The sequence below is a fragment of the Mustela erminea genome, chromosome 18 (assembly GCF_009829155.1).
Source record: "Mustela erminea isolate mMusErm1 chromosome 18, mMusErm1.Pri, whole genome shotgun sequence".
Lineage (NCBI taxonomy): Eukaryota > Metazoa > Chordata > Mammalia > Carnivora > Mustelidae > Mustela > Mustela erminea.
In genome coordinates this window covers 57058238-57077003 of record NC_045631.1, presented here as the reverse complement: position 1 = coordinate 57077003, position 18766 = coordinate 57058238, and the positions used below count along the sequence as shown (strand labels likewise).

General features: G+C 52.1%; 1 protein-coding gene across 2 annotated transcripts in view; it reads left to right on the top strand.

Annotated features, from left to right (window-relative positions):
• The first annotated feature begins 104 nt into the window (after nt 1–104).
• UBE2O (ubiquitin conjugating enzyme E2 O) overlaps nt 105–18766 on the top strand; it is a 56507-nt gene continuing 37845 nt past the window's right edge. Inside the window, exon 1 of one of the 2 annotated variants that reach the window (XM_032319820.1) lies at nt 105–587. In XM_032319820.1, coding sequence (XP_032175711.1) covers nt 189–587 — 399 coding nt within the window. In that variant the 5' untranslated portion in view covers nt 105–188. The remainder of the gene's footprint in view (nt 588–18766) is intronic. The other variant, XM_032319819.1, reaches the window with a different exon arrangement.

Genomic DNA, 18766 nt, shown 5'->3' with positions numbered 1-18766 from the left:
CTAGCAACCGCATCTCGGTTCCCTGACGACGGCGGCACGCAGGGCCACGTCAGCGCGCCGCGGCCCCGCCCCCGCGCCTGCTGGCCCCGCCTCCCCGTGCCGCGTTCGCCGCCGCCGCCACCGCCGCCGCCGCCGCCACCGCCGCCAGCAGCGCCGCCGCCGCCGCCCGAGACTCGCGCAGAGCAGTTATGGCGGATCCCGCAGCGCCCGCGCCCGCAGCTCCGGCTCCCGCCCAGGCCCCGGACGCGCCCCCGACCCCGGACGCGGCCCCCGCCGCGGCGCCCGCCCCGGACTCGGCCTCCGGGCCGTCCTCGGACTCCGGCCCCGAAGCCGGCTCGCAGCGGCTGCTGTTCTCTCACGACCTGGTGTCGGGCCGTTACCGCGGCTCGGTGCACTTCGGGCTGGTGCGCCTCATCCACGGCGAGGACTCGGACTCGGAGGGCGAGGAGGAGGGCCGCGGGAGCTCGGGCTGCTCCGAGGCGGGGGGCGCGGGCCACGAGGAGGGCCGGGCCAGCCCGCTGCGCCGCGGCTACGTGCGCGTCCAGTGGTACCCGGAGGGCGTCAAGCAGCACGTGAAGGAGACCAAGGTGCGGCGGGCCGGGCCGGGCCGGGCCGGGTCGGGGGCCGGGGGTCGGGGGCCGGGGACCGACGCAGGGACGGAGTTGCTGCGGGAGCCCTAGGCCGGGGAGGGGAGGCGCGCGTGGCGCTGGCCGGAATGGTGCAACTGCAGTGGGCCGAGGCGGGAGGACGAGCCTCCGCGGAGGGGACGCCCCGGTGCAAAGTCATTGCACCAGCCGCGGGCCACCGGGCCCCGGGCTTCCCCACGCGAAGGGACGCCCGAGCCTTGCGGTGCCGGGGTGTCGGCCTCGAGATCCTGTACGTGGACCCACTACGGTGGGGAACTCCTTGGGCGCTGAGGCACGCTCGGCATTACACCAGTGCGGCGTTTTGCTGACCCCCGAGGAGCTACACACTGCATTGTGCATCTAGAAAGGAAGGCCGGGCCGGGTCCGTGCGGGGCAGGTCTGTGGGCGTTCCAAAACAAAAGATAGAGGGGGAAATCTCGGGCGGTATCAAAACCCAAGAAGTTCCCTAGATGGCAGAATGCGTTATTATGGGTAAAGAAACCCACCCTCCTCCCCCCCCCCTTTTTTTTTACCTTGTTGCCTCGTTTTAATTGCTGCGGGGAACTTTGTGAGTAAAATCATTAACAATCAGAGCCGTGATATTAATAGTACAGGGTGGGGGAGATGGGACAGCTGCGGCTGGGACCGAGGACTCCCAAGTGCAGTAGGACTTTCTGAAGGAAAAAAAAAAAATGACTATGGAACCATGGATGGAGACCAGCCACCCATTTGGAAACCCAAGGTTTTTTCCTGACCTGAGGCTGTCATGCAAACATCAGACTCCCTTAAGGTATTGGGGTAAGGCTGGTGAATATTGCAGTCCTGTAGACAAAGGGGTTTATCATCTTAAACCTAAAACCTTGAACCGGGGTTGGTTTGGTGGCTGCTGCTTCTGTCTTGTTTTCCTGAGTGCGAATTCCTATCAGTGATTCACACTCGCAGGCACACACCCCTGTATCTCTCACCCCTTCTTCGTCTGCTTCTCCTTCGCCCCTTGAGAAAAACATTTCTAAGCAGGAATCAGGCCTGGGCTGTTGACAGGTCTGATTTCAGGGGAGGGCACTTGAGAAGTTAATCTGGGTTTCTCACACACTGGGAGACAAAGGCCATATAGGAATAGGGCTTCTTGCCATGCTGCAAAGGGGGTCTTTGATAATGGCTCTTGGCAGGGGAAAGGACCCACTCCCCAAAAGAGCCTGTGATCTACTTCCTAGTGGCAGAAGTGACTTGATACCAGCAGGGTATTTCTTTTCTTTTAAGATTTTTATTTATTTGACACAGAGAGAGAAGGATCACAAGCAGGCAGAGTGGCAGGCAGAGAGAGAGAGGGGGAAGCAGGCTCTCTGCTGAGCAGAGAGCCCGATGTGGGGTTCGATCCCAGGACCCTGAGACCATGACCTGAGCCGAAGGCAGAGGCTTTAACCCACTGAGCCACCCAGGCGCCCCCAGCAGGGCCTTTCTCCTTGCCAGTGTGCAGGCATCCACAGAGAAATCCGCATACAGGACCCCTGGCTTCCCCTCAGAAAAATGCAAATCAGGCATTAGCTGCTCTGACTCGGGAAAGAAGATTACAAGTTCATGTGCAAAAGTATGTGGAAAGTCGTACTTTTAATAGCGGAATGCTTGTTAAAAATTACCACCAGTGTCATTACATCGGAAGGAGAAGATTCTTGCTCTTTATATAGTGTTTCTGCATTGTCTGGACTAACGAACGGCTGCTGATGTCTTTCTGTGGGTTTTTGAAAAATGTTTTTCCCTAACCATCTTCTCCAAAGGTTGGTGACTTTCAGAATGCAACTCATTTCCCTGTGTCATGGCCTCCCTGCCCTGGGACTCAGCAGGCCAGCCCAGCTCCACGGCCGGGAGCTGCCATGTTTATCAGTTGTTGTTCCTGTTCATCTTGACTTTGGGGGTTAACTTTATTTACAGTTACGTTCTGTCTGCCTCCTGCCACCGTGTGTACTTATCCCAAGTTTGACTTAAAATACTTGTCTAGGAATTAAATAGAAAGTAATCGTAAGGCACCAGTGAACATATTTGGAAGCTGCCCTCTTGTGATTTGCTTTGAATTTGTTGAACTCTCTTGTGGCTCCACTGCCGGTGTTTTCTTTGCCACTGGAGTGTCTGTAGCTTCTGAACTTAGGAAAGGCTAAGGGGCGTAGGAACTCTAGGAAGTGGTGGCGTGTAGTGTCCATGTGTGGATGGCAAGACCCAGTCCTTTTAGGAATTAAGAGTAAGTTTGGGGGGCGCCTGGGTAGCTCAGTGGGTTGGGCCTCTGTCTTCAGCTCAGGTCATGATCTCAGGGTCCTGGGATTGAGCCCGGGAGTCCTTGGGCTCTCTGCTCAGCGGGGAGCCTGCTTCCTCCTCTCTTTCTGCCTGCCTCTCTGCCTACTTGTGATCTCTCTCTGTCAAATAAATAAATCTTAAAAAAAAAAAAAAGAGTATGTTTGGGGCTGTATACCTGATAGGTAGCCGTAGGTCACCCTGAACCCTAGGCATAGATGACCCCAACTAGGGTGCTGAGTGGGACCTTGCAGTTTAGGAAGTGGTAGGAAGATTTTTTTTTCTTCCCACCTCTCACCCCTTATAAATCCGAGGAGGTGACAGTGTGTGGTAGAGGAAAGGCCACTAGACCAAGGCTGAGCATTTAGGTTCTGATTCCTCCTCCATCACTAATTTGGTTATGAGATTTGAGAACCCAGTTACTGATAGTATAGTGTGGTGACAGTATCGAGAAACATAATTTTTTTAAAGCTGCCACCTCTTAGATTTTTTTTTTTTTTAATAGTACCCTTTTAATGTGGAGTGTTTAGTAGGCTGTGGACCGTCTTTGTAGTTTTCAGGTGAATTTGTTGGGCAATGAGTAAAGGCCTAATACTAGTCTCAAGTTTTTAATGAACGAATTCATAAAGAGAGATGAAGAGGCTGGCCAATAGGTCTACCCCCTCCTGGCCACTTCAGTGAAAATTATCAACAGAAGTAAAATAAGTAGGGACGCCTGTGTGGCTCAGGTTATGATCGCTGGGTCCTGGGATCGAGTGCAGCAGGCTCCCTGCTCAGTTGGGAGCCTGCTTCTCCCTCTGCCTGCTGCTCCCCCTACTTGTGCTCATTCTCTCGCTCTCTCTCTCTGTGTCAAATAAATAAAATCTTAAAAAGAAAGAAAGAGAGGAAAAAAGTAGCTCTTCCCTTGAAACTGCAGAATTTATGGTCCAGTACCCGAGGCTGCCTACAGCCACAGTTAAGCTTTTTTAGGACTTAAAACAAGCACATGCCTTGCGCTCCTTCCTTTCCTCAATCTTTTGTCCCCTTCAGCATGGCAGCTGACCTACCCACTTGCAACTTTTCCCATTTGGCCGCAGATCTTCTATGAGACTTGCCCCTTCCCCATCAGTGGCCATCCTTGAGTAGCATTTTGGAATAAAGCCAAACGCCAGCAGTCTCTTTGCCTTCTTGAGCACTGGCTAGACATGGTGGGTCCTTCCGGTCTCCACCTGTCATGGTTGGGCAGAACAGCCCCTGTTCGGAAGAGAACAGACTGTCTGTCAGTCCAAGTTCGGGGGCTTCCTGTTTATGCTTTAGTTTTCCCATCGTGTGCACGGTCTTTTGCTTCAATTTGCCACAACATCCAGAGCCGCTCCTGACTTGAGGTTTAATGTCTCTAAATCAAAGCTACGTCTGGGTCACTCTGCTTTTTTAAGAGTGTGTGTGTGTGTGTATGTGTGTGTGTGTAGCATCCCTCATGACAGGTCCCTTAGGAATGGGCTTTTCAGTTTATTTTTGGCTTCTACTCAAGCCAGCGTTTCCTTGGGGAAAACTCTTCAGCTAAGGCATCATAGCATGTGAAGGGTGCTTACCTTGCTTGTCCAGGTGTGGGCCCATTAAAAACAATTGTTCTTAGTGATGTAATAGGAAGGAGTTATGTAAGGTTAACCAAGATGCAGGACTGAGTGCATCTAATTGCATTTTATTCAGATAGGATCACAGCACTTGCAGACTCACACAGCTGTTGTGTGATTTTATTCTTTGTCCTTTGATTCCCCCTTCTAACTCTGGGGACTCAGCGCCTTGAAGGCGTCTCTATCTGACTTGCCCCTTCGCTCAAGGGCACTTTCAGCAGATGCGGGACGTGTGTTTGTGTCCTGTGATTGGAAGCCAGAAGGCTTGGGTGCTCTTCCCAACCGTCACCTACTCTGAATGACCTTGCCCTAATCACTGCCTCATTTCTTTCCGTGAGAAAAGAAAAGGTCTGTCTTTCTAGCCCCTAGAACGAGCCTGAAGCAGAAGTGAAGGTGGGTAGTACAGCCGCTGGACTGTTGGCGGTCCCCGTCCCGACGACCGTCTCACGGAGCCAGCCCCACCCCTTCGGGACATCAGTTCTGCGAATCACAGAGTGCTGTGTCTCCAGAGGCCAAAGGTGCCCCAGAGGACTCAGTTTCAGTGCTGGAGGAGTCCTCCTGATTGATCACGTTGTTGCTTATGACCTGGTAGATTATAGATACGACTTCTTATTGAGCCTCTTCTAGAAACACTCGTGAACTTCCCCCTCTCTGTTACTTATACGCGTTTAAAGAAACACCTATCTTGGGGTGCCTGGGTGGCTCAGTGGGTTAAAGCCTCTGCCTTCGGCTCAGGTCATGATTTCAGGGTCCTGCTCAGCGGGGAGCCTGATTCCCCCTCTCTGCCTGCCTCTCTGCCTACTTGTGCTCTCTGTCAGATGAATGAATAAAATCTTTAAAAAAAAAAAAAAAGAAAGAAAGAAAGAAAGAAAAAGGAAAAGAAACACCTGCCAAAGTCCACTAACCTCTGGGGTAGAGGGTGATGTGGAATGAATATATATGTGTATATGTTTTCCAGAATTTGGAAGACATCTTTTGAAATTTCCAAAAGAATGAATTACAAGGATGGTAGAGTCTTGCTTTTGTGTTTTAAAATAATAACAGTAATAAGGACAAGCATTATGTAGTGTTACTGTGTGCCGGGCACTGAGTGCTTTACGTGTATTACTTGGTGCTCCGAGCCACTGTGTGAATTAGGTGCTACTGTTATCCGTGTATCTCAGAGGAGGAGCACTTGTCCAATGTCGTACTGCTAGTAAGTGGAGGAACCTGACTACAGGTTGAAGTAGATGTAGTTTGCTCTCACCTGAGAATGTTTAAGTTCAGGATTCATAGATCACCCTGATTAAACATGAGTCACAGACCCTGTGCCTGGCATCAATCATCCGGTCTTCCAACACTTGGAAGTCTTAGTAGGAGAGGTTGTAACCACAGGTGAGGAGAGAGGAAGGAGCGGGGTGTCGGCATGGGTGGGAGGAGAGAGGGAAATCGCACTGGGGACCCGGCAGGGGAGCCGGCAGATTGACACTGGCCGTGAGCTTCTGTTCTGCACCTTTCATTCCATGGCCCCGCACTCATTCTCAAAGTAATTGTCAAAAAGCGCATTTTATTTCTAGAGAAGCTGTGAGTGCCCCTAGATGTTGAATGAAAGCGGTCTCTGTAAGCGTGATTCGTTCCAGCTCTGGTTCATCCCCCTCTCACCCCCCTCCCCCGCAAAGTCCGAGGAACTGGGTCGGTGTTGTCTCAGAACCGGTCAGTATTAGGAAATCCTGCTTCACCTCCTGCCTCCAAAGACCTGTCCCCTCTCTTGCTGCTGTTGTCACCCTCCCGCTGGGAATGCTGAGTCATGAGACAGGTTCTGAAGGACTCTTGGGAGAGAGGCTGAGCGCCACTCGGTTCCTTCCCCTTTAGTGGCCCCGAACTTGACTGTGCTCTCCACCTTGGTTTTGTTGTAGGACATGAAAGGCCCTTTTGCGCCCTCCCCATCCCCACTTCATTGTTAGCCCTGCTTTTCTTTCTTTCTTTCTTTCTTTTTTTTTTTTTTTAAATTTTCCTGTTCCATCTAGAGAAGTTTTGCTTTTTTACTTTTTGATCCCCAGGCCTAATGTTGTCCAGTAGAACCTCCGTGGGGCCAGGGTTTTGCGAGAGGGGCGTGGTTGTAGTGTGTGACCTGAATCTCCATCACAACAGTGCTGGGCCCAGGCGCGGTTTCAGCTGCCCCTGGTGTTCCCCTCGGAGTTGGCTGTGGGGTGATCTCTTTTAAGAGCCATCCCGGAGTTCTAGCCGGGAGGACCGATCTGTGCTGCTGTACGACTGGGACTGCGGCAGTTTTCCGGTTCCTGCCCGGAGCTCAGTCTGCTTCTGCGTGGGGGAGGGAGGGTGTGCTGATTCGGATGGATGCTTGAAAGAGGGAAATGTGCCTTTTCATTTACAAGATGCTCTCACTTCCAGCTACTAGGATTTGGGTGTGTTTAGCTGCAGCTCCTTCCGCGGGCACCCCCTGCCCAGTGGCCGGGCGCCAGGCCACAGAGGGTGGCGCTTTCCAGCGCTCGCGGCTCCGGCGAGCAGGGCGCACGGTCAGAACTGCTCCTGTGTCTGACATTTCTGCCGGCCTCGGGGGCCGTATTAGGAACCCCCTGACACATTATCTGTGGTTGCAGACAGGGAGGAGCAGAACGCTTTCTGGAAATTTTTATAGTTAGAATAAAATTGAATCATGTTAGGGGATAGCCCTTTGAACTCACATACTCCAAGGCTGTTTGCCCTCGTTTTGCTTTTCAGCTGCGCTCTGAGGCTGAGGGGTGATGGCCTGCCTTCAGTCCGGGGCTCACCGAGTTGGATGGGTCCTTTGGTCAGTTCTGCCCACAGTTGATATACTCTGTTCTTCTGAAGCAGGATTGGGAAAAGCAAGTATTCCATTTAAACATTTTGCAGGGACACGTGGGTGGCTCAGTCAGTTAGGCATGTGCCTTAGGCTCAGGTCATGATCCCCGGGTCCTTTGGGGCTCCCTGCTCGGTGGGGAGTCTGCTTCTCCCTCTCCCTCTCTCCCTCCCCGTGCTTACACGCTTACGCTCGCTTGCCCACCCTCAAATAAATAAATAAATATATATTTTTTAAGATTGTATTTATTTATTTGACAGAGAGAGACCCAGCGAGAGAGGGAACACAACAGTGGGAGTGGGAGGAGCCGGCTTCCCTCTGAGCAGGGAGCCCAATGAGGGGCTCGATCCCAGGACCCTGGGATCACAACCTGAGCCGAAGGCAGACGCTTAACAACTGAGCCACCTGAGCGCCCCTAAGTAAAATCCTCTTAAAAAATAAAATAAACATTGAGGCAAATGATACACTCACTGTCCAGAAGTATTCAGCTTGGCGGTATGTACTGGAATGAATGGCCTATTGGGGTCAAAGTTGGTTGACTGGTTGAGGGCTTTGTATATTCTGAGACTGACACATTAAATTTTTTGTAGTTGGATCAAAGGAATAAGACTAGATCACTTTTGGCTTAAATCAGTAACAAAGCTGTATCTGGTGAAGATTCATTCTAGCTATGGCAATTTAAAAATCTTTAGATTTAAGGTACTGAGTGGTGCTTTCAGGAAAAAAAAAAGAAAGAATAAGTCGTCAGTCCTATCCAGTAATGAAATGAAAGCCCCCAGCTAGCAGGAGAGATTTCCTGCAGTCTTGAAAAGAGCCTTCTCCGCTTGTCTTCATTTGCATCCTGCAAGCAAGAGCCTTGCCCACTCCGCAGCTCTGAGGAGGCCCTTCCCCCTTCTTGAATTTTGATCTTTTTTTGCGGGAGCTGCTGCTGTGGTGATGGTCGGTGATGCCTTTGTGACTGGCGTGTTCGCAGGACAACTTGCTGGCCCTCGTGGGTGCAGGTGGGAAGAAGCAGACACACACTTCTGTGTCTTGCATGGCTTCTGGAAGCGTCGGGAGCAGATGTCCTCGTACTCCGTGCTGAAAGCATCCCCTTGTTCGTCTGCTCTGCCTGTTTAATTACTTAAGGGAGCTTAGGGTGCTGAAGGTTGATGATATCCTCAAGCCCAGGAAGAAAGAGTGACTCTCCCTACACGCAGCTTGCTTTGGGGGCACCCCTGTCCTCTGCTGGTCGCCAGGGGTGTCTGCCCCATTCCCTCACAACCCACAAGCCCCTTAGCGTCTCCCTGGCCACTCTCCCCACTGGTGCCAGGGGCTCTCCGGAAGGTCACAGAGGGCTGGTGGATTCCCGGTTTCTGCTTTACGCACCTTTCCCTTGTCCTTGTCCTTTGTTGATTGTGGTCAGTCCTGACCTCGTACCAGAAACTTCCTTCGCTGGGTTCCTTAGACCAGACTCTTCTGAATTTTCCTCCTTAGCCTTTAGTCTCTTTCCTCTTCTCTCCGTGAGACTTCTTCCCGCATCATGTTCCCGCTCCCCTCACCGCCTTGCTGGCCTGTCTTCAGCGCTCTGGTTCACCCGCGTGGCCGCTGCCAGTCTGGTGGCTTCCACCCGCACCACATCCCCGCCCCTGGCCTGACAGCTCCCTCCTGTCCTCGCCCAGCTGAGGACCTTCTTTCTGGCTGCGAAGTCTGATGAGCGTAACTGTCCTTCCCACCCCCAGATGTGTGGCATTTAAAAAAGTCCTTTTTCCAACTTTGGATCATGAAAAATCTTCACACATACAGAGAAGTTGAAAGACGGGGCCAGTGAGTACTGATCACCAAGCATCGTGAGTCAGCGGTTAGCATTCTGTCATCTGTGCTTCCCCCGTACGTGTGAGCGTGTGTAAATACAGCTTCTCCCGAGCCATTTACAAAGTTAGAAGCAGGCACGATGGCAGACGCCTCTAAGTACTTAAACTCGCATCTTCTGAAATTCGGAATATTGGGGATTGTTTTACATGTACGTTCTCAGGCCCCCATGCTGATGCAAGCGCGCGGCTCAGCGGTGGTAACATATTCATGACGGCAGCCATCCCCGTCCCGTCTCCAGACCGCTGGCCGTCTTGTAAAACTGAACCTTGATGCCCGCTGAACAGTAGTGGCCCGACTCCCCCACGCCGGCCGCTGGCCACCGCCATTCTCCTTTCTCATGTGAGATACTACTTCATTTAATGTAACAGCCTGAAGGTTCATCCGTGCGGTAGTATAGGTCAGAAAGTCCCTCGTTTTAAAGGCCAAAAGCTGTATGTACAGCTTCTGGCATATCCTTCCGTCTGGACACTTGGGGAGCTCTCCCGTCTGAGCTGTCGTGTACGACCCAGCTTGTGAACATGGTGTACGGGAGCTCTTCGAGATCCTACTTTCGGTTCTCTTGGGTAGATCCCCAGAAGTGGAATTGCTGGGTCATATGGTAAATGTATTCTTACTTTTATTTGAAAAACTGCCATTCTCTTTTCCACAGCAGCTGCACCCTATGCCCGTCCCCCCCAGCAGTGTGCAAGGATCCCGCTTTCTCCACATTCTGGCTGACATTTGTTATTTCCTGATTTTTTCGTGGTAGTCATCCTAATGGGTGTGAGGTCGTATCTCACCGTGGTCTTGATTTGTGCTTCCTTAATGACTGGTGATGTTGGGCATCTTTTCATGTGCTGCTTCGTAGTTTAAATACCTGCTTTGGAGAAATATTTAAGTCCTAGGGGCACCTGGGTGGCTCAGTCATTAAGTGTCTGCCTTCGGCTCAGGTCATGAACCCGGAGTCCTGGGATCAAGCACCGCGTCAGGCTCCCTGCTTGGTGGGAAGCCTGCTTCTCCCTCTCCCACTGCCCCTGCTTGTGTTCCCTCTCTCACTGCCTCTCTCTCTATCAAATAAATAAATAAAATCTTTAAAAAAAAAAAAAAAGATAGAAATGTTTAAGTCCTTGGCCCATTTCTGAATCGGGTTGTTCCGGGGTGGTTGTTGCTGAGCTGTAGGCGTTGTCTCTATGCTGGACATCAGTCCCGTATCAGCCATACGATTTGCGGGTGTTCTCTCCTGTTCTGTGGGTTTCCATGAGTCCGGTTTTTCTCTTCCTTTGTTGGCTGTGCCTTTGGCTCCCGACTCCCGGCTCCCGGCTCCCGTTCTGTTTTGTCATCGGATCTTTGTTCAGAATGCCTCTCGCGTCCTCTGCATTTCCGTCCTGCAGCACGGGCTCGCTCTCCGACCGTCTCGTGCCTGCGCTGACCTCTCCCGGGCTCGCTGCCTCTGGGCCCTCCTTCAGCCCAGCACGCCGCGCCACAGGCTGACCTTCCAGAAGAACAGTAGTGCTTGGACTGTGCCCGGACCCAGCCTCCTGACGTGCCCTAGCTTGTCACTCGAGGCTCCTCGCCCACCTTGCGTGCGCGGTCTCCCGCCCCTCGCGTAGCCTGCATCTCGGGCTCCCCCCGCCCCGTGCACTCTTCTCTGCCTCTCGCGCCCCACCCACGGCACTTACATGGCACACGTGAGTTCTCTCTCCCTGGCTTGGAAGCTTCTTGAGAAACCAAGACAGTGTGTCCTTCCGTTCGGTGAAAGCTTATATTCTGAATGGCTCACGTGTAGTTTCATGGGAGGTGCTGGAGTCAACTCGCCTCCAGAGTGTTCTGCGCCTTTTCCCAGGCATTTTGTGGCGGGTGCAGAGCCGTGTGGGCACCTGGCCGGCTGACACTTCCCCTTAGGGTTCTAGGTAAGTTGACCGTGTCGCTTATTGTCCAAGCTGGGCTCTTCTGAGAGCACTGTGAGTAACTGCTCAAGGACTGAGACACGTGGGCGTCCAGACACTAGGAAGGCAGATTTATCAACAGTAGTTGACTGTTCCAGCAACTTCCATCGTGAAGCTCTCCAGGTAGAGTAGGAGCCCAGTAGGCAAGGGTAAAGCTGGTCAGAGCCAGTGTCAGCTGTGCCCGAAATGTAGCTGTGTCTGGGGCTAAAACCTAGCAGAAATGGAGCCGCAGGCTCTCCGGGAGCCTGGGCTGGGAGGGAGCTCAGGCTGTGTCTCGTGAAGCCGGTGAAAAGGCCCCCTGGTTGGTGCCATTCTGGGTTTCCTTCCCGTCCTCAGAGCAAGCTCTGAATGATCTGGAAGAAAAACACCAGTCCAGCGTTTAGGAGCCATCCAAGTTTGTGTCCATAGGAGCTTTAAGACCTTGGTGGAAGCACTCGGTCTCTCTGAGCCTCAGTTTCTCAGATTCTGAAATGGGGGTCACGCCCATCGCTCAAGGCTCTCACGAGGAGCAGCTCTGACCACCCAGGTGGAAGCACTGGCCAGACCTGCGTTCGTTCACACGTGTGAGCTCGGGAGTGGAGATGCCGGCGTCTTCGGTGCGAGGCCCCTCCGCTGGAGACAGGGGGCCGCCCCAGCTGCACGGCAGTGGGGCACACGCTCGAGGCCTGGTGCTCTGCTGGCCTCCGCGCTCGGTGGGGGGCGTCCTGCCCACCCAGCCTGGAGTTGGCGTGCATATGCCTGGCCCACGTCTCGGAAGGAGTCGGGTACCGTCAGCTCAACACTGCGCACCAGGCGCAGCAGGAGGGTGGGGAGAGCACAGGGACGTGGAATCCAGACGCGAACTTTGAAAGGTCGATGTGTGTGGCGCCATCTGGGGCTCTTGCAGAAGAGCTGGGGTGGGCCTGAGACCCTGCGTGTCTTACGAGCTCCCGGGAGGCCAGTTCGCTGGCTGGGACTGACCTGTAGGTCCTTCAGAAACCCCACGGATGTCAGTAGGTTCTGTGTGTGTGTGCCCCCCCCAGTTTTATTGGGTGTCCCTGGTTTGAGGTTTTCGTCTCCCCTCTGCCTTCGTCTTCTGGTAGCAGTGTTAATGCCAGAAATGATCAAAAGAGGGGGTGACAGGAGGGAAGGGACATTAAGTGCCCCTAATAACTGGGTAGTGCTTTCAGATCATAGTGTTCCTGTTAGAAAGACCTGCTTTCCCCCGCCCCCCATGGCCTGCGGACTGGCATTAATACCCAGTCGTTGCTGAGACTTCCATGGGCTTTCATGTCTTCTAGGAGGAAAATACGGGAGTTGTTATGAGTGTAGTGCAGCCGGTCCAAGAGGAAAATGATTGAAATTTGCTATTTTTTATCCATCCACCATCAGCGGATTCCTGCTGTGTGCCAGGCGGTGTAACACATGCTTTGCATTATCATCTTATGTCTTCCCTAGAGCGGCCTGTGTCCCCATTTAAGAGAGGGAGAACCTGCAACCTGGAGAACGCCTGTAACCTGCCCAGAGCCATGCGGCCGGCCAGCCAGCGAGGGCCAGAGCCTGAGGTCTGTGCTGCCCAGGCGCAGGCTCCTTCCCCAGGCTGCACCGCCGCCCCAGGCCCCCGTCGGGGCGCTGTGGGCCTCCAGAGAGCACCCTCGATCTGGGCCAGCATTCTTTGTGGAAAGGGCCAGAAAGTAAATAGTGGAGGCTTAGCAGGCTGTACTGTCTCCTTCATAGCCAGTCAGCTCTGCCGTTGTAGCGTGAAAATATTCAGAGACAACAAGTGAACGGATGGGTGTTTCCAGTAAAATCTTAACTTCAAACAGGCAGCAGGCTGGGTCTAGCCTGCAGGCCATAGTTTGCCGATCTCCACTCTAGAAGAGTCCTGCTCAGTGCAAATAGGAGGTGAGCCACATCTGTAATTTCAGACTTGACAGGAGCCACATTTGAAAAAGGAAAAACAGGGCACCTGGGTGGCCCAGTGGGTTAAAGCCTAAAGCCTCTGCCTTGGGCCCAGGTCATGATTTCAGGGTCCTGGGATCGAGCCCCACATCGGGCTCTCTGCTCAGCGGGGAGCCTGCTTCCTCCTCTCTCTCTGCCTGACTCTCTGCCTGCTTGTGATCTCTGTGAAATAAATAAATAAAATCTTAAAAAAAAAAAAAAAAGGAAAAGGAAAAACTTGATTCATTACATCCAAGATGTAAGATGCCATATATGTGTGTCATCACTATAAAAGTTATTGTTGTGTTTTACAGATTCTGTTTATTTAGTTTTATTTATTTATTTATTTTTAAAGTAGGCCCCATGCCCAATGTGGGGCTCGAACTTATGACCCTGAGATCAGGAGTTGCACATTCTCCTGACTGAGGCAGCCAGGTGCCCCTAAAAATTGTGAGTGAAATATTTTACAGTCTTCTTTCTGTAATGGCTTGTATGTTAGCCTGCGCTGCTTCAGAAACTTAGTCTGGTGGGAGAGAAAACCGCTCTCCAGTCCCTCACTCAACTTTGTTTTCTTCAGAGCAGTGTTATTCGAGATCTGATTGCTTCCTGTCCTTGTTTACGGTCTCCCTGACCAGGAGGTAAGAGGGCAGGACGAACTGTTCACTGCTCTCCATGCCTGAACAGAGCTGGGCCCAGAGCTGGTGCCCGGGGCTCCGTTTGATGAGGTAATGGGGTCTTCATGAGACAGAAAGTGCTGAGTCCTGTCTGGGAGACACAGACCACATTTCTGAGGGGGTTGGTAGGAGACCATTAGGAAAAGTTTCTATGCAGGTAGCTTTTGAGCTAGGCCTGGAAAGGGAGAAGAATTTGGAACAGCGGTGGCGGGACGGAAGGGTGTCCTGAGCAGGAGGAACAGCATGAGCGGAGCCAGATGCAGGAGGTTTGCATGACATTTGGGAGAAATAGTTCCCTGAGGTCTTAGAGCTCCCTTATGCTTACATGTAATCGAAGGTCCTGGTGAGCTTTTATTATGTGTATCAGTATTTATAGGTAAGAAATTGAAACAAAACTTAAAACCCAAGAACAAGGGGCGCCTGGGTGGCTCAGTTGGTTAAGCGACTGCCTTTGGCTCAGGTCATGACCCTCGGGTCCTGGGATCGAGTCCCACATCGGGGTCCCTGCTCAGCAGGAAGTCTGCTTCTCCCACTGACCTCTCTACTCTCATGCTCTCTCTCTTTGTCTCTCTCTATCTCTCAAATAAATAAATAAAATATTTAAAAAAAAAAACAACAACCCAAGAACAGGCAGGCGGGCGCCCTACCTCTCAGAGCAACGGCCTCATTATCCCAGGGAGCCTCTGGGGAGATCCAGGGGAGACTCGGGAGAGGATGGGAGCAGGAAAGGCCGATCCCAGCCAGTAGGACTGTGGAAATGTTTGGCTCTGAACCTCCTGACAGGCAGGGCATGAGGAAAAGGTGGGCGAGAGAGGGGACCCGTTGGCTGGTCTGGATCTGGGCCTATGGGAAGCATTTCACCAGGGGGGCTCTTCAGCTCTCTCTGCGAAAGCCCTGTGGAGTAGGTGTTACTATTTAGTGTGTCTTACAGAAGGGGCTGCCCAAGGTCACGTGCTAAGGGAAGAGTGTGGGTGAAACCCAGGCAGCTGCCCCCACAGCCGCGTGGTCTGCTGCCCCCCGAGGGACTTCGTATCACGCTGGTTCTGTGGTGTAAAGGAGTTGGGGTTTGTGTTGTTGATTTTCCCTGTAATGAGGAGCCACTTTGAACTTGGCCCTGGCAGTAGTTCATACACTGGAGGAGGTGAGGGCGCTGGAAAGCCGGGGGCCAGTTAGGAGGCTTTTTCAGGGCAGGTGAGTTATATTTTTGAGCATCTAATTTGCGTGACACCAGACATACACACACAACCACCCCCCCCCCACACACACACACACACAAGGCACAAGAGAGTTGCAAGTCCTCTGTTTTCATACAAAATGGCCCCTGCGTGTGGCAGCTGGGTGACTCAGTTGGTTAAGCGTCTGCCTTTGGCTCAGGTCACGATCCCAGGGTTCTGAGATCGAGTCCCGTGTCGGGCTCCCTGATCAGCGGCAAGTCTACTCCCTCTGCCTCTGTGATCTCGTTTTCACTCTCTCTCAAATAAATAGTCTTAAATAAAAGAAAAAAGTGGCCCCTGTCTGTGAACTGACAGCTCCACCAGTATTCAGTGGACAAAGCAGCGACGAGTTCCAGTCGGGGGAAGACAGGCGTGTTGGACTTAGTGATGGCTTTAGGGGCTTTTTAAAGGATAATTTTGATGATGCCGCATTTGGCCCCGGGACCAGATGCCCAAGTAGAGCTGAGACTGTTGAATCAGCAGTGCTGGCGCTTCCTTGAGTTCGAGCAGTAGGGATGGAGGGTGGTTGTGGATGGTGGTCGTGGAGGGTGGCGGGCACGAGCCTTGAGGGCCATCTGGGGGGTGCAGGGAAAGCAGGTGTAACATTGACGGGGCTGGAGCCGTGGGTGTCTGCACACCCAGAGTGCTCAGACGATCGGGAGGGTGTGTTTTTTTAAGATTTTATTTATTCTAAAAATTTTAATTAATTAATTAATTAATTTAGAGATCACAAGTAGGCAGAGAGGCAGGCAGGAGGGGGGCGGGGGTAAAGCAGGCTCCCTGCTGAGCAGAGAGCCCTATGCGGGGCTCGATCCCAGAACCCTGGTATCATGACCTGAGCTGAAGGCAGAGGCTTAACCCACTGAGCCACCCAGGCACCCCTGGTATGTTTGTTTTTTGATGGTGGTAAACTAGAACAAAATTCACCATTTCGAAGTGTGCAGTTCGGTGGCACGAAGCGCCTTCACACTCTTACGTGACCATCCCCATCGTCCGTCTCCAGAACGTCTTCGTCTTTCCTAACTGACGCTCTGTCCCCATTAAACAATAACCTTTTAGGCAAGTAACCAATGTTCACTACAGACATGGGGTCTCCTGATGTCCCAGGGAGTCAGGGCAGGAAGCTGGGCAGAGACTGAGGCTTCTGGAATGCATGCCCGGGTGACAGTCTGGCCCTTTGCAGCGTGGACTGCGACGTGTGAGGGAGATTCAGTTTTGGAAGCTCAGAGTCTTAGATGGCCGGCAGCATCCATGGGAAGAGAGAGGCCTGCCTTGGAAACATGTGTGCAGTCTGACCCCATCTTTCTTTTATTCTTATTGTTGTCCTATTTCATGCCCTCATCTTTACATTTTTAAAATAAACACTTTTTGAGATTTACAGAAAAGTTGCAAAGATCCTAGTATACCCTTTGCCAGCTTCCTCTAATGTTTTTTATTTAATAGAGGTTTTATTTGGGAGAGAGCACAAGCAGAGGAGAAGGGGGAGAGGGAGAAGCAGGCTCCCCAGTAAGCAGGGAGCCCGATGCAGGACTTGATCCCAGGACCCTGAGATCATGACCTGAGCAGAAGGGGGATGCTTAACTGAGTGGGCCACCCAGGTGCCCCAGCTTCCTGTAATGTTAGCATCTTATGTAACACGGTATGTTTGTCAAAAGCAAGAAATTAAGATTGGTTTTATTCGATAAACTCTACTGCACACTTTCATTTAGATTAGTTTTCCTCTGAAGTCCTTTTTCTGTTTCAGTCTCCAATTCACGATGCTACATTGCATTTCGCATAATTGCCTTTGAATGTCGGGAAAAACCCTTCTAATTGAGCTCTCACTTGATGTAATCCTCAGTTCATCCTCTGCCCTATGAGTTATCTTTCTGAAGAATTTTATTAAGAGCTTTTGATGCCAGAGAGTAGAAGTCAAGCAAGGTGCTCTCTAACATGAGGCAGTCTGGACGTGACCCGTCACCACGGACAGGTCCGAGTAAAGGGACGGCGGCTGGCAGCCAGAGCAGCAGGTGGACGGACGGGTGAATGTGGGGAGTGGGGGGCATGGGAGCGTGGGCGTGTAGGTCAGGGAAGTAGGGAAAGTCTGCAGGCTCGGGGGCCTCTTCAGTCCTCGATGATCTCACACTGAGAAGTGATGGGATTATTTTCTTACTTGTCTTAGCTTTATAGTTTTGTTTTGTTTTCCTGATTGCAGCTTAATCAGATCTGTTGCTGTGCAGGTGATCCTTCCTTGACAACCTTTGCAGGTGTTCTAAGAAACAACTACTTCTTTTTTATTTTTTTTAAAGATTTTATTTATTTATTTGACAGATCACAGGTAGGCAGAGAGAGGGGAGGAAGTATTCTCCCTGCTGAGCAGAGAGCCTGACTTGGGGTTCGATCCCAACACCCTGGGATCATGACTGGAGCTGAAGGCAGAGGCTTTAACCCACTGAGCCACCCAGGCTCCCCTGTTCTAGGAAACTTCTTGAGCTACGAGACATTTTCCCTCACTTCAATGTTATGCTGAATCTCAAAACTAAAGAATTGTTCTCGGATTATATTTTATTTTTTATTTATTTATTTTTAAAGATTTTGTTTATTTGACAGAGAGAGAGAGAGAGATCACAAGTAGGCAGAGAGGCAGGCAGAGAGAGAGAGGGGGAAGCAGGCTCCTTGCTGAGCAGAGCCTGATATGGGGCTCGATCCCAGGACCCTGAGATCATGACCTGAGCCGAAGGCAGAGGCTTAACCCACTGAGCCACCCAGGTGCCCCGGGATTGTGTTTTGAGGACAGATGACACTAGAGGCGCATGCGTGGCTCTGTTGGTGGAGCATCCAACCCTTGGTTTCAGCCCAGGTTGTGAAATTGAGCCCCTGCGTTGGGCCCCAGGCTCAGCAGGGAGTATGCTTCAGATTCTCTTCCTGTCTCTACGCCCCACTCAGGCACGTTCTCCCTCTCTCTCAATTGAAGAAGTAAATCTTTTTTTTTTAAAGATTTTATTTATTTATTTATTTATTTATTTGACAGAGAGAGAGATCACAAGCAGGCAGAGAGGCAGGCAGAGAGAGAGGAGGAAGCAGGCTCCCTGCTGAGTGGAGAGCCCGATGCGGGGCTGGATCCCAGGACTCTGAGATCATGACCTGAGCCGAAGGCAGTGGCTTAACCCACTGAGCCACCCAGGCGCCCCTGAAGAAGTAAATCTTTGAGGAGAGAGCGAGAGAACACCAATAACCAGAACTTGTTTAGGGGACACCTGGGTGGCTCCGTTAGTGATGCGTCTGCCTTCGGCTCAGGTCATGATCCCAGGATCCTGGGATTGAGTCCCACATCGGGCTCCCTGCTCAGTGCAGAGCCTGCTTCCTCCTCTCTCTCTGCTCCCTCTGTTTGTTCTCTCTATCTCTGTCAAATAAATAAAATCTTTAAAAAAAAAATGCCTGTTTTCCCAGCGTGATGGTGAGGGTTTTTTGGTGACGGAGGCAGGAGTCCCAACTCACTGGCAGCATCTGGAGGCCTAGAACTCAGGTCAGTCGGCTAGGCTTTCTTCTCACCGTACTCCGCTCTTGCCAAAAAACAAGCCCTTCTTGTGGCCAGGGGGTGTCCGTGAGCCCCGCAGGACCTCCGGCCAGTCTCTCATGCCTTAGCTCAGGCCTGCATTTGTTCCCCGAACAGAGAGCTGGCCTGGGGCCTAGTAAGAAAGCCGGGGGGCAGGGGTGGCGCAGACATGGGCTGACAGTGGTGGAGGTCAGGCTCTAGAGGGCCTCTGTGTCTCTTTCTTGTGGTTCCACTGAGGCATTTCTGATGACATAGCTCATAGCAGGACAACGCCGTGTCCTGTACGGCGATACCTGAGGTC